Genomic DNA, 13,132 nt, shown 5'->3' with positions numbered 1-13,132 from the left:
TTTAGTGGTGTGATATTTTCAGAGGGTTTGTTTTTGTTTTTCCATTCTAGTGTGTCAAGGCTTTAGTCTATTATGATGTCCATTCTTGCAAATTAGACATTGGTAATGAAAAAGGAGACACTCCTCTTCATCTAGCTGCCCGCTGGGGCTACCAAGGGATCATAGAAGTGCTGCTACAGAATGGAGCCAGCCCCAATACTCAAAACCGAATGAAAGAGACTCCTGTGCAATGTGCATTAAACTCCACGGTACTTTTTTAGTTTTCTTTGGATTGTTTAATGAATTTCCTCTGTTATTTTAACTGTTGCTTAACTGCAAAGAAGGAATATAGCCAGGGCCCTTTAAAAAAAACCATTCCATTTGTTTTTGATGGATGAAGGCCACCATTTTAACTCTTGAGACACCTGTGCAATGTGCATTCAATTCTGTGGTCCTCTTTATTTATCCACTCTTTGGAGGTTAAAAAGAAAGAAAGAATTCCCATGTTATTTTTTTAACCACCACTTAAACTGGAAAAAAGTGCCAGCCCCTCCTAAAAAAACAATTTCCCATTGCTTTTGATGGAGGGAGGTCACAGTCCTATTTCTGAGGTGTACAATATCAAGATGAACGCTACAAATCGGGTGCTCTCTCATCTGCATTTATATATAGATATTGATATAAAATGTATCTTGTTGGCTAATGTCAGGCTTGTCTCCCCATCAGTAAATTTCCTTCGAGGCTTAGTTGCAACGGCCTGTTCATGAATATTTGATCTTTCTGCAGATTTTATCTTTAATGGAGCCAAACTACCTCACGTTTGAAAGAGAACAGAGCGCTTCTCAGGTAAACATGGGTGTGCTAGCTGCAGTCCCTTCCTTGGTGTAAATATATTCAGTTGATCAACCACTGTGATAATGCTGACGCTGCCAACTCTTCCTCCTTTTGTTTTTCTTTGCTGGTCCCATCAGTCCCCAGCCAGGTCTCCTCAGTGTTGCGAAGACACCATCAGCCAAATATCCTCCGTCTCCACTTTGTCTTCAGTGACAGCAGCAAAGCAAGAAGAAATCACAGCTATGTATAAAGAGGTAAGCCGATGAAACGCTGGATAATTAGCAGAGCAGGAGAAATCCAGAGCGGCAGTGCTATTCCTGTTTTCTCCCTCTCTCCTAATGCTAGAATTTGGGCTCACCCCAGGAAACTGATTGGCTGGAGATTCAGGACAGACCAGAATTTATTTATTTATTTATTTATTTCATTTCATTTCTATACCGCCCAATAGCCGAAGCTCTCTGGGCGGTTCACAAAAATTAAAACCAAACAACACACAATAAAACAATTTAAAATATATAGAACATTAAAACCACAATATAACAATACAACCACAATAAAACCTAGCAGCAGTACAGGAATTTAAAATACAGATTTAAAACGGCAAAGATAAAAATTTAGAAAGCTAAAAAGCCTGGGAAAATAAAAAGGTCTTCACCTGGCGCCGAAAGGAGTACAATGTAGGCGCCAGGCGAACCTCACTAGGGAGCTCATTCCAGAGCCAGGGTGCCACAGCAGAAAAAGCTCTCCTCCTAGTAGCCACCCACCTCACTTCCTTTGGCAGGGGCTCACGGAGAAGGGCCGCTGATGATGATCTTAAGGTCCGGGCAGGCACATATGGGAGGAGGCGATCCTTCAGGTAACCTGGCCCCAAGCCGTTAAGGGCTTTGAATGTTAACACCAGCACTTTGAATCGGGCCCGGAAATGGACTGGCAGCCAGTGCAGCTGGAAAAGTACTGGCGTAATATGAGCTCACAGGCCATTCCCTGTTAACAATCTTGCTGCCCTACTTTGGACCAGCTGAAGTTTCCGGACCGTTTTCAAAGGCAGCCCCACATATAGCGCATTGCAGTAATCCAGACGAGAAGTTATCAGAGCATGGATAACTGTAGCTAGGCTATCTCTGTCCAGATAAGGGCGTAGTTGGTATATCAGCCTAAGCTGATAAAAAGTGCTCCGTGCCACTGAGTTCACCTGTGCCTCAAGTGACAGTTCTGGATCCAAGAGCACCCCCAAACTACGAACCTGATCCTTTAGGGGGAGTGCAACCCCTCCAGAACAGGTTGAATATCACCTAGCCGGACAGACGAACCACCCACTAACAGTACCTCCGTCTTGTCTGGATTGAGTTTCAGTTTATTAGCCCTCATCCAGTCCATTACCATGCCCAGGCACTGGTTCAGAACAGCCACTGCCTCACCTGGGTTTGATGAAAAAGAGAGGTAGAGCTGGGTGTCATCCGCATATTGATGGCACCTCAGCCCACACCTCCGGATAACCTCCCCCAGCAGTTTCATGTAGATGTTAAACAGCATGGGGGATAAAATAGAGCCCTGTGGAACCCCATGGCACAATTGCCATGGCACAGAGCAATAATCCCCCAGCACCACCTTCTGGAATCGGCCATCCAAGTAGGAGCGGAACCACTGTAGTGCAGTGCCTCCAACTCCCAACCCAGACAACCTATCCAGAAGGATACCATGGTCGATGGTATCGAAAGCCGCTGAGAGGTCCAGGAGAATCAACAGGGTCGCACTCCCCCTGTCCCTCTCCCGGCAGAGGTCATCCCACAGGGCGACCAAGGCAGTTTCCGTTCCAAAACCAGGCCTGAAGCCCGATTGAAATGGATCTAGATAATCCGTTTCATTCAAGAGTGCCTGGAGCTGTCCTACAACCACCCGCTCAAGCACCTTGCCCAGGAAGGGGATGTTGGCCACTGGCCTATAATTGTTAACATCCTCTGGGTCCAGGTTAGGCTTTTTCAGGAGTGGTCTAATTACTGCCTCTTTTAAAGCAGCAGGCACCACTCCCTCTCTCAAGGAGGAATTTACAACCTCCTGGACCCAGCCGGACAACCCCTCCTTGTTTGATTTAATAAGCCATGAAGGGCAAGGGTCAAGCACACAAGTGGTCGATCGGACTTGGCCAAGCACCTTGTCCGCATCCTCAGGCCTCAGTAACTGAAACTCATCCAATAAAACTGGACCAGACGGTGCTCTGAATGCCTCTACCAATGGAACTGCATTAATGGTGGTGTCCAATTCACGACGAATCTGAGCGACTTTATCCTCAAAGTGCCGCGCAAACTTGTCACAGCGTGCTACCGAGGGTTCCACCATCTTTCTCCCTGGCCCAGAATGTAACAGGCCGCGAACCACTCGGAAAAGCTCCGCTGGACGACACTGAGAAGATGCAATGCTGGTGGAAAAGAACTGCCTCTTTGCCACCCTCACCGCCACAGAGTAGGCTCGATAGTGGGCTCTTACCTGTGTTCGGTCAGACTCAGCACAAGTTTTCCTCCACCTGCGTTCTAGCCGTCTCCCCTCTTGCTTCATTGCCCTCAGCTCAGGTGTATACCAAGGAGCTGGCCGGGCTCTGCTCAGAGGGAGAGGGCGCTTGGGCGCGATCGTGTCAACCGCCCGAGTCATCTCTGCATTCCACAGAGCGACCTGGGCTTCGACAGGAGCACCAGCCATACCAGCAGGAAAATCCCCCAGAGCCCTCTGGAATCCATCGGAATCCATTAATCTCTGGGGGCGGACCATTTTAATAGGTCCCCCACCCTTGCAGAGGGGAAAGGCCGCCAGAAGTCTAAACCTCAGCAGGAAGTGATCTGACCATGACAAAGGGACAGATGTTAATTCCTCTACTTTCAGATCACCATCCTCCTGCCCAGTCGAGAAAACCAGATCAAGAGTGTGTCCTTTTATATGCGTTGGGCCGATGACATGTTGGGACAGCCCCATGGTTGTCATGGCGGCCATGAAGTCCTGAGCCGCCCCGGATACAGCGGCCTTGGCATGGAAGTTGAGATCCCCCAGGACCATCATCCTGGGGGTCCTCAACACCAAGTCCGAGACCACCTCCGTCAGCTCAGGCAGGGAGTCTGATGGGCAGCGGGGTGGGCGGTACACCAACAGAATCCCTAATCTGTCCCGGGTACCCAACACAAGGTACAAACACTCAAGATCTGCACTCGAATGAGCAGGAAGCCTGGAGAGGGAGATTGAATTCCTATAGAGCACGGCAACCCCCCCTCCCCGACCCTCAAGTCGGTGTTGGTGCTGCACCGAGTACCCAGGAGGGCACAGCTGGGAGAGAGTGACCCCTCCCAGTTCCCCCACCCAGGTCTCAGTAATACATGCCAGGTCAGCCCCCTCATCCACAATCAAATCATGGATGAAGGAGGTCTTATTTTGGGCTGACCTGGCATTCAGCAGCAGCACCACCAGACCCGAGGGCAGACTGGTAAGGCTGCCAGGAACCATCAGGTTGGGGGAAGAACCAGAAGAGGGGACAGCTGTAAGGTGTCTAGCCCCTCTTCTCCTCATCTGGCCTGTTAATCCCCCAACGCCATACCTCCCCCTGCCCGTGACCACAGTTATGGTGGCACCTCCCCCACCCCCTGAGTTGCCCAATAGTCCTCCCAGGCACATATTAAAATATTAAGATATGAAATACACAACAGTTTAAAAGAATATAAAAAAGATAAAAGAGAACAGCAGCTAAGAAGGAGCAGATAGTCCACGTTTGCCCCTTCCCCTTGTCTTTAAAGCTGCTGCCCTCTGCTGCTGCTGCTATTTGCTGCTGGTATTGTGGCTGCTGGTGTCTCTGGAGAGGCAGGTGGGTAGATCCTCAGGTCCTACGCGACTCCAAGTGCGACGCTAAGTGCGCACTTAGCGTCGCACTTGGCGCGACGCCGAGGCACACGCCGAGGTGCTGCCTTTGGCAGCCCCGCCTTAAGTACCTGTGGGCGGGGGCAGAAGCAGGCTCAGGCTCAGGATCACCCGGTGCAGCTGCTGGCTGGTCCTCCTTCCCCAGGCTCCTTCCCGAGCAGCCTCTGGCAGCCCCGCCTTAAGTACCTTTGGGCGGGGGCAGAAGCAGGCTCAGGCTCAGGAGAAGTACTGCTTCTCACAGCACATAACTAATTTGCACCATTCAGTACATTCATGCTGTAATCCTGTGGTCCTTGGGAAGGCGTCCCAGGGGCCATAAGATTTGTTGGATCTCCCTCTCCGAGGGCAGAGAGTGAGGCCCTCCCTTGGAGAGGGAGATCTGACTTTAGAAGCCTTCTTCGTAAGGCTGCAGAAAGGTCTGCAGCCAGTCCTTCATTGACATCGGGTGTTCCAGGAATGGATGTGGATCTGCAGGATATAGAGCCACCCTGTTCCCCCAATATGTCCCTGGAACTGGCAGGGGGTGGTGGTGGTGGGAAACTACACCAGCCCTGCAGTTAGCATAGTGGATCTCTTCAAGTACTTGAAAGGTTGTCACAGAGAGGAAGGCCAGGATCTCTTCTCGATCATCCCAGAGTGCAGGACACGGAATAATGGGCTCAAGTTACAGGAAGCCAGATTCCGGCTGAACATCAGGAAAAACTTCCTGACTGTTAGAGCAATCCGACAATGGAAGCAATGACCTAGGGAGGTCCTGGGCTCTCCCACACTGGAGGCATTCAGGATGAGGCTGGACAGCCATCTGTCAAGGATGCTCTGACCTGGATTCCTGCAATGAGCAGGGGGTTGGACTCGATGGCCTTGTAGGCCCCTTCCAACCCTACTCTTCTATGATTCTCCTCCCATTAGCATCAATGGGAGAGAAATGGTTAAAAACAAAACGAAACCTCCTGCAACAGAAAAAGAAAAAGGTGGACTGTACCACCACCATTATCTTTTGCCCTACCTGCACAAGCCCGACAGGGTATAGGAAATGGTGGTTCCTCCTCCTCCTCTGGTTTTCCCTCTCCCACTCCATAGGAGTGTTACAGGATGTGGTGGCGGCAGCGGCCAATTGCTCAGATGGCCCTGAAAAGGCAACAAATTTATGGAGGAGGACAGGTCTATCAGGGACCACAAACATGGCTTTATTGCATAAAGTCTGTACATTATGTACACAAATTATCCAATATTATAACATACGTTACAGTATTCATAAAACTGATCATAGTAAAAAGTCAAGATGAAAATATCGTGTTTACAAATCTGTATCAGCCATAGTTGCTGTCTGTGCAAATCCATTGAGTTCAACAGATTTTTTTTTACTTTATATCATTTTTTTCAGCACGATGAACATGGGCTAAACATAGCCTGTAAAAGTGAGAGGAAACAATGAAACACAGTCCAATTCAGTTTGGATATATACAATACAGAACTGCAAAACCTTCAAGCTGAAATTATTTTCTCTTAGTAGGTTAGCGAAATCATATAATGACCAAGAGGGGCTTGGGTCTGGGATGTTTAATCAACCTACCATAAACATGGGTACCACGTTTCAGGTTTTGCATGAGTTTTGACAACTTTCATATGGTGGCTAAACCTGTCCATTAACTTCTAGTATAGCCTGATGGGATCTGAGCTAGTGGTGACCGACAAAGAAAGAGATCTTGGGGTTGTGGTGGACAGCTCAATGAAGATGTCAACCTAGTGTGTGGCTGCTGTAAAATAGGCAAACTCTATGTTAGGCATAATTAGAAAAGGAATTGAGAATAAAAGTTCCAGTATCATACTCCCTCTATACAAATCTATGGTGCGACCACACTTGGAATACTGTGTACAGTTCTGGTCACCACACCTAAAAAAAGATATTGTAGAGTTGGAAAAAGGGCAGCCAAATTCTCTGAAAGAAAAGTCCACTGGACTTTTCCACTGGCTTGCAGTTGTTCTTGCTGCTACTAAAGAGTGTAAAACGAAGTCTTCATGCAGGGTGGACTGTAAATTCTTTGGAAAGATACCCGGAATTGCCAGTACTGGAGTCTTGATGATGTTTTGCTGGTCATAGCGTTAATTTCTTTGAAGACTTTGTCCCCAAATGCCTCCACTAGAGGACATAGAATCATAGATTAGTAGGGTTGGGAGGGGCCTACAAGACTATCGAGTCCAGCCCCCTGCTCAATGCAGGAATCCAAGTCAAAGCATTCCTGACAGATGGCTGTCCAGCCTCGTCTTGAATGCCTCCAGTGTGGGAGAGCCCACTACATGATCACCACATGTGGATAAGTGTACCTGTCCCATAACACCCCCCTCCACCATTTATTTGAAACTGTTTTGAAGATCTTCTGTGCCTTGATAAGGGTTAAGTGCCCATCAGAAACTACTTTGAAATTTAATTCAGTTCCCTTGGCCTTGCGCTTTTTGTCTTCTTGGAGCCAGAAATAACACAGTTGTCCTGAAGGGAATTGTCTGTTGGTATCTCAAAGTCAACATCCCAACATGCTTGTAATGCTTCAGATGATCCGCAAAATAATCTGATCAGCAATTTGTATGGCTTGGATGCCATGCCCTTTACCTCTAGAGACTGGGAACTTAAGGGTGCAATCTTATGCATGTTTAGACAGAGAAAAGGCCTACAACTCCCAGCATTCCCCAGCCAGCAAAGCCTTTTCTCTGTGTAAACATGTATAGGATTGTACCCTAACAGACATTCAAAATTAGTTAGTGGCCGTGTTACCTCTGGCAATACATGAAGACTATGTACAAGATGGCATATCTGCATATACTGGAAGAATTTTTTGTTTAAACCCACACACATAATTTCTTAGCCACTGTGGCATACATACAGTGCCACGATGTAAGTTATATGCCATTGGCTCTGTGCAAGCTCCAGGTTTGGAGGCAGTGTGGGAAGGGACCAGAGCTCACTGGGAAAGCACATGCATCCCTTGCAGGAGGTCTCTGGCATCTCCAGTAATGCATGAGGCCCCCTCCCATTGTTTTGGACTATAACTTCCATCAGCCCCAGCCAGCATGGCCAAAAATCGGGGCTAATGGGAGTTGTAGTCCCAAACATCTGGAAGACACCTGGTTGGGTTAGAGGGTCAGGCTAGGCTTGTCATTGGAATCCTCCTCCTCTGAGGAGGAAGAGTTAGAGGCCCTGTAACAGCCTGCCAGGACTCCTTCTGTGGCTGAAAAACACCCAGGCAGAGAGGCAATAGCATCTGAGTATAAAGTTAAAAGGGAGTGCGGCCTGGGGATGGCTCCAGCTGATAAGGCTAGCACAGCTGTGGGAGAGTGGAGCCTCACCAGCAACAGCGGGGACTTGTCAGGATGCTGCTATAAAGCTCTGGGAAAGAGCCGGAGGAGGAAGGTGGTAGGAAGAGCAAAATAAGGGAAAACAGGCTGATGAGAGTTGCTTGTAAGAGGGCAGCTAGAAACTCCCTACCAGGGCAGATGCTGGAGGAGGGCCACACCTGCATCCCCCCTCCCCAGGGCTTCTGTTGCTGGGAGACCTGGAAATTCCCAGCTGCAGCCACAGGAAGACCTCAGGCGTCTCCAAGCCTGGGCTCAGCATCTTGCTCTGAGGCACCTGAAGACTCCCGCCTGCTGCTTAGTCTGGAGAGCGACTTCCCTAGGAATGGACAACTGCTCGTGAAGAAACACTGTGCAGGGTGGCCACCTGAAAGGCCAGCACTTCAAAGGGCAGAGTTGGACGCTTCTGTAACTTAAAGCCAGGAAGGGGGCAGCGGGGGAGGAAGGCATGATTCCTTCCCCTGAGTTGTAAGTCTGTGTGCTTGCTTGACCTCAGTTCTGTAACTAGAGGCCACGGCTTACAAGTAAAAGCTGCCTGTGCTTACGGGTGGGCTTTTGTGATTATGGAGGCGACGGAAGAGGGTGGATTTAATGTGCTCCTTCTAGAGGACCCACCTGCAGGCCGCAACACAAGAGGATGCCCAGTTCCTGCTAGGGCCTGCGTCGCAGCAGGTGCCCGAGTCCATTAGGGAGCCCGCTGAGATCCCAGCCGCTCAGGAAGAGGGGGACTCTGCCGTAGAGGAGGAGACTGAGCATCCCCAAGTCCCAGGGAGGCAGGCCCAACGCAGGGAACCTTGACGAAGTGCCAGGCTGCAGCAGAGGTCTACTTGGGAGGAACAGGGCTCCTCATGAGTAGGGCTCTGACCCAAGAGATGTGACATACTGCAGCTGAGCCCCGGGTGGGTCAGCAGGTTCTGCTTTTAAAAGCCTTCAGTGTCTGCCTAGCCAGTGTTGGAAACAACCCCGTTCGAGTGCCTTTCCTCCTGGACCGTACCCTGTGATTGAGTCTCTGTGATACTGACCCTTGGACTCCTCCTTGACTTTGCTTCCGGGTCACGTAATGCATCGGACTGCCTTTGATCTCTGCCTGCTCGTTTGACCACTGCTGCCTTAGCCTGACCCCACGTATCTTGAGTGCTTGCCTGTGTCTGTGACCATTTGCCTGCTTAATTGACCACACTATTGTTGAAGTCCCTGTATTGACTAGAACAGAGCCTGGACTCAGAGCGGGACAAGGCCTGTGTCCAATCCCTGACATTTCCAGATCTTATTTTTTAAACAGATGGCAGGGAATGGGAAAGACCCTCTCTGTCTGAGACCCTGGAGAACGGCAGCTGCCAGTTAGAGTAGACAATACTGGGCAGAATGGCCACGTTAATGCTCCTTTCCTATTGTTGCCATTCGATCCACCTTAGATCACAACAGCTTGTCTTCATGCGGATCCAGCTCAGCCAAGTGCTGCTGTTCTATAAATAAGAACTCATGCCCATCAAGGGATTGAGAATTGCTTCTTTTGCTTTTCCTTAAAGGGACAAACTTACCCCCCTGCGGAAGCTGAGTCTGTATTTCAAGTCAGGAAAAAAGATTACCATCCGCTTAGACCTCTCAGCTTCTGAAGCTCTCGGCCCTTGGTCTTTAACCCAAATTTAGTTCACTGTCGTTTACTGTAATGCATTGCAGTTGCTTCTTACTGAGTCAGAAAATGTTTTGTTGGAGTTGCCATGGTTTGTTGCACTTGCTTACTGTGAGTAACACACATACACTCATGTTTGATCCTGTATTTCAAACAAAGAAGGGCTTCTGAATTTAAATGAGTTTGTTTTTGAACAAAAACATTACTTTTCCATGAAGATGTCCACCATTCCCCCCTCCCAGTCCTTTATTTGGAGTCCCACTTCAATCATATGCTCACTGGGTAGACTTTGTTCAGAATGATTGTGTGGTAGAGCACTTCTTAGAACTGCCAGGCTGCAGGTTGGGGGACGCGCATCTTCCTTCATGGCAGAAAACTCCCTGCCTGTGGGTATCTAGTGAATCAGGGAGAAGAATTCATTTCATTGATTATATTTCTATACCAACCTATGTGCTGTGGGCGGTTCACAAATTCAAACCTAGCCTGCTCGCAGACATGTGCTTTCCACAGGATGCTTGAGATGAAAGAGCATGTGGGCAATCACATGCAGTCTGAAATGGTACCATTTAGGAAGGGTTCTGTCCTAGATATCAGCCTTCCCCATGCTGCATGGGGATAACAGGAGTTGTAGTCCAACGCATCTGGAGGACGCCAAGTTGTGGAAGGCTGTATGGTAACAGTGAACTCATTCTCTGCCAAAATGATACCATCTATGCACAAGAGGAAGGTATCAGTTGGATAAATACGACTGTCTTTTTAGAACAAAAATCCTAGAAGGGGTGGGACCCAAACAGCTCAACAAGGACTGAGCATGCTCAATGGCTACGGAATGCTAGCTGACTGTTGGAAGTGGGTGGGGATGGTGTATCCAGGAAGAAGGCATGACTGGCTGGTTGGAGCCCTGAGCAGGAACACTCCACATTGCAGCATTTTGCCGTAGGTCCCACTTGTCATATGATCATACTAAACATCTAGTCAGGCTCCAATTGTGACCTACTGCAAGGGAATTTAGCTTGGAAAAAAGGAGGGTAAGGGGAGACATGATAGAGATCTACAGAATTACGCATGGTATGGAGAATGTGGATAGGGAGACATTTTTCTCCTCTTAAAATACTCGAACCCAAGGTCATCCCATGAAGCTGATTCGTAGGAGATTCAGGACAGATAAAAAGAGGTACTACTTCACACAGAGCATAGGTAAACTATAGAATTTGCTACCACAGGATGTAGTGATGGCTGCCAATTTGGATAGTGTTAAAAGGGGGTTGGACAAATTCCTGGAGGAAAAGGCTATCAATGGCTACTAGTCCTGATGACTATATGCTACCTCCAGTCCCAGAGGCAGTAAACCTACGTACACCAGTTCCTGTAGAACAGGGGCGGGAGGGTGCCATTGCGCTCGTGTCCTGCTTGTGGGTTCCCGGTTGACAGCTTGTTGGCCACTGTGTGAACAGAATGCTGGACTAGATGGACTCTTGGTCTGATCCAGCCCAGGGCTCTTCTTATGTTCTTATTGATGATGTGAGGATATGTGTGACATTTTTAAAGTACATACATGGTATTTGCATTGTTAATAAAATAGAAATGTCAGGTGTTATTGAATTAAAACCTTAATAACAGTCACTCGCTCTCAGACTTTTGCGGGGTAAGGAGAGTGCAGGACTATCTGGACCATCCAGGCCGCTTGGATCAACTGTTAAATGGCTACTAGTTTCAGTTTCCCTGAACTCTTTAAAAACACGCACCATTTAGGGATTAAAAGGGTCTGGCCTATCAGCTGAGAAGCCTGCTGTGCACCATCTGTGTCCTGTACTGCGGTTTAGTTTTGACTTCTACTGCAGATATAATGAGGCACAAAACTCAAGACTTCCTATGCATTGCACAGGTTAATGAGAGTTTTCAGTTTCTTCGGATACTTTGGGCTGATTCATACATCTGGCTGCCAGCTTGATGAGTACGGGATCCACATCCAAGAAACGGTTATGTAGAGGTGCCATTTGTATGTCTCAGCGCCTCCATGTAAGACCTGTATGTACGGGTGCCATTATATATGAATTGGTAGCAGCTCAAAACATAGGAACCTAGGAAGCTGCGTTATACTGGGTGAGGCCACTGGTCCATCTAGCTCAGTATTGTCGACAGCGACTGGCAGCGGCTCTCCAGGGTTTCAGGCAGGAGTTCTTCCTGCCCTACCTGGAGATGCCAGGGATTGAACCTTGGACCTTCTACATGCAAAGCAGGTGCTGAGCTACAGTCCCGCCCCACGAAGGTCACTGTAATCGTGCAATTCATACATGGAGCCCATTTATGGATGTGCTTGCTCATATAAAGGACCCTTCCTTCTGAGTGTCTATCGAAATTAGCTCCCAAACTATAAATTAGAAATAGACACCAGATTTTCAGACAATACTGGTACTACAGTATATTGCAATGCAATAAAATTTCCTTTTCTTGCTTGCTTTATTTCACAGGTGGACAAACTTTTAAGAGCAGTTGCTGATGGAGACTTGGAAATGGTAAGATCTTCTGTGCTGTGTATTACTGTGTTGAAGTTTTGTAGATGGTGTTTACAATTACATGTAGCGATCTCACTATAGTGTAGAGATTTCTGCCAGTGTGCAGTTTAGAAAAGAACATGCAGTTATTAAAAGTGGTCAAGCAGAGACATGTGTTTGCATAATGGGAGTGTCTGGGTTTGTGCTCTCGCTTCTCCTGGGGAGCCCGTCTGGATGAGGTCCTTCTTCATCTGCTTGTTGTCTTGGGCAGCAGAGAGCAGCAAAATGGCAGCAGCTGGGCTAGACAACATGTGTGGCCCCTTTAAGGAGCTGTGTGATTGTTTCATACCACAAGTAAGCAGCAGGGGAGACCCACAGTCTTGTTGTCTGGACGGTACTGATGCATCCACAGGAAGTGCTGTGGAGGTCCTGTGAGAGTGTGGGAGCCTCTGGTGGGATTGTGCCGATTGCTGCATGTGATATAGCACAATCTTCCTCAATCTGGTGCCTTCCAGATGTGTTGGGCTACAGTTCCCATTGCCCTACCCAGGGTTTGTCTGGCAGAGGATCGAACAAACCATGGTTTGCTTTCTCAATCCCTGGGCTGTTTGTTTCCTTCTTCCTTTGGCCACTCCCTCCCTGTATTCCAAACAACTTAGTGGCACTGTAGTGCTTTGCAGCTTGTAGAGTGGCTGTGTTTGTTTTTTTTCACTCTTGCCTGTCTTCTCTTGCTTGACAAAACAGCCAGTGAACAACCCCACAGTTCTGGGTTCACATGTAATGACAACCCATGGTTTAAACAACCCAGAGTTCACACCTAACAACAAGCCAGGGGTTCTCTTTCTGGATTGTTCGTGGCTAACAAGCCATGATTTCTTACTGCAACTTGGTCTGTACATCACAACAACCCAGAATTCAACAACCACATTCCATTGGTTAGCATTATGTG

General features: G+C 48.2%; 1 protein-coding gene across 3 annotated transcripts in view; it reads left to right on the top strand.

The window, feature by feature from the left end:
- The window catches only part of ANKRD27 (ankyrin repeat domain 27), a 90,979-nt gene that overhangs the window by 52,557 nt on the left and 25,290 nt on the right, over positions 1-13,132 (top strand). For all 3 annotated transcript variants that reach the window (XM_084813121.1, XM_084813122.1, XM_084813123.1), the window contains exons 18-21: positions 51-248; positions 766-825; positions 951-1,067; positions 12,160-12,204. In XM_084813121.1, coding sequence (XP_084669247.1) covers positions 51-248; positions 766-825; positions 951-1,067; positions 12,160-12,204 — 420 coding nt within the window. The remainder of the gene's footprint in view (positions 1-50; positions 249-765; positions 826-950; positions 1,068-12,159; positions 12,205-13,132) is intronic.

The sequence above is a fragment of the Heloderma suspectum genome, chromosome 8 (assembly GCF_057233095.1).
Source record: "Heloderma suspectum isolate Gila_16-S chromosome 8, 16-S_ref, whole genome shotgun sequence".
NCBI classification, from domain to species: Eukaryota; Metazoa; Chordata; class Lepidosauria; order Squamata; family Helodermatidae; genus Heloderma; species Heloderma suspectum.
This window is presented reverse-complemented; position numbering and strand designations above follow the sequence as displayed.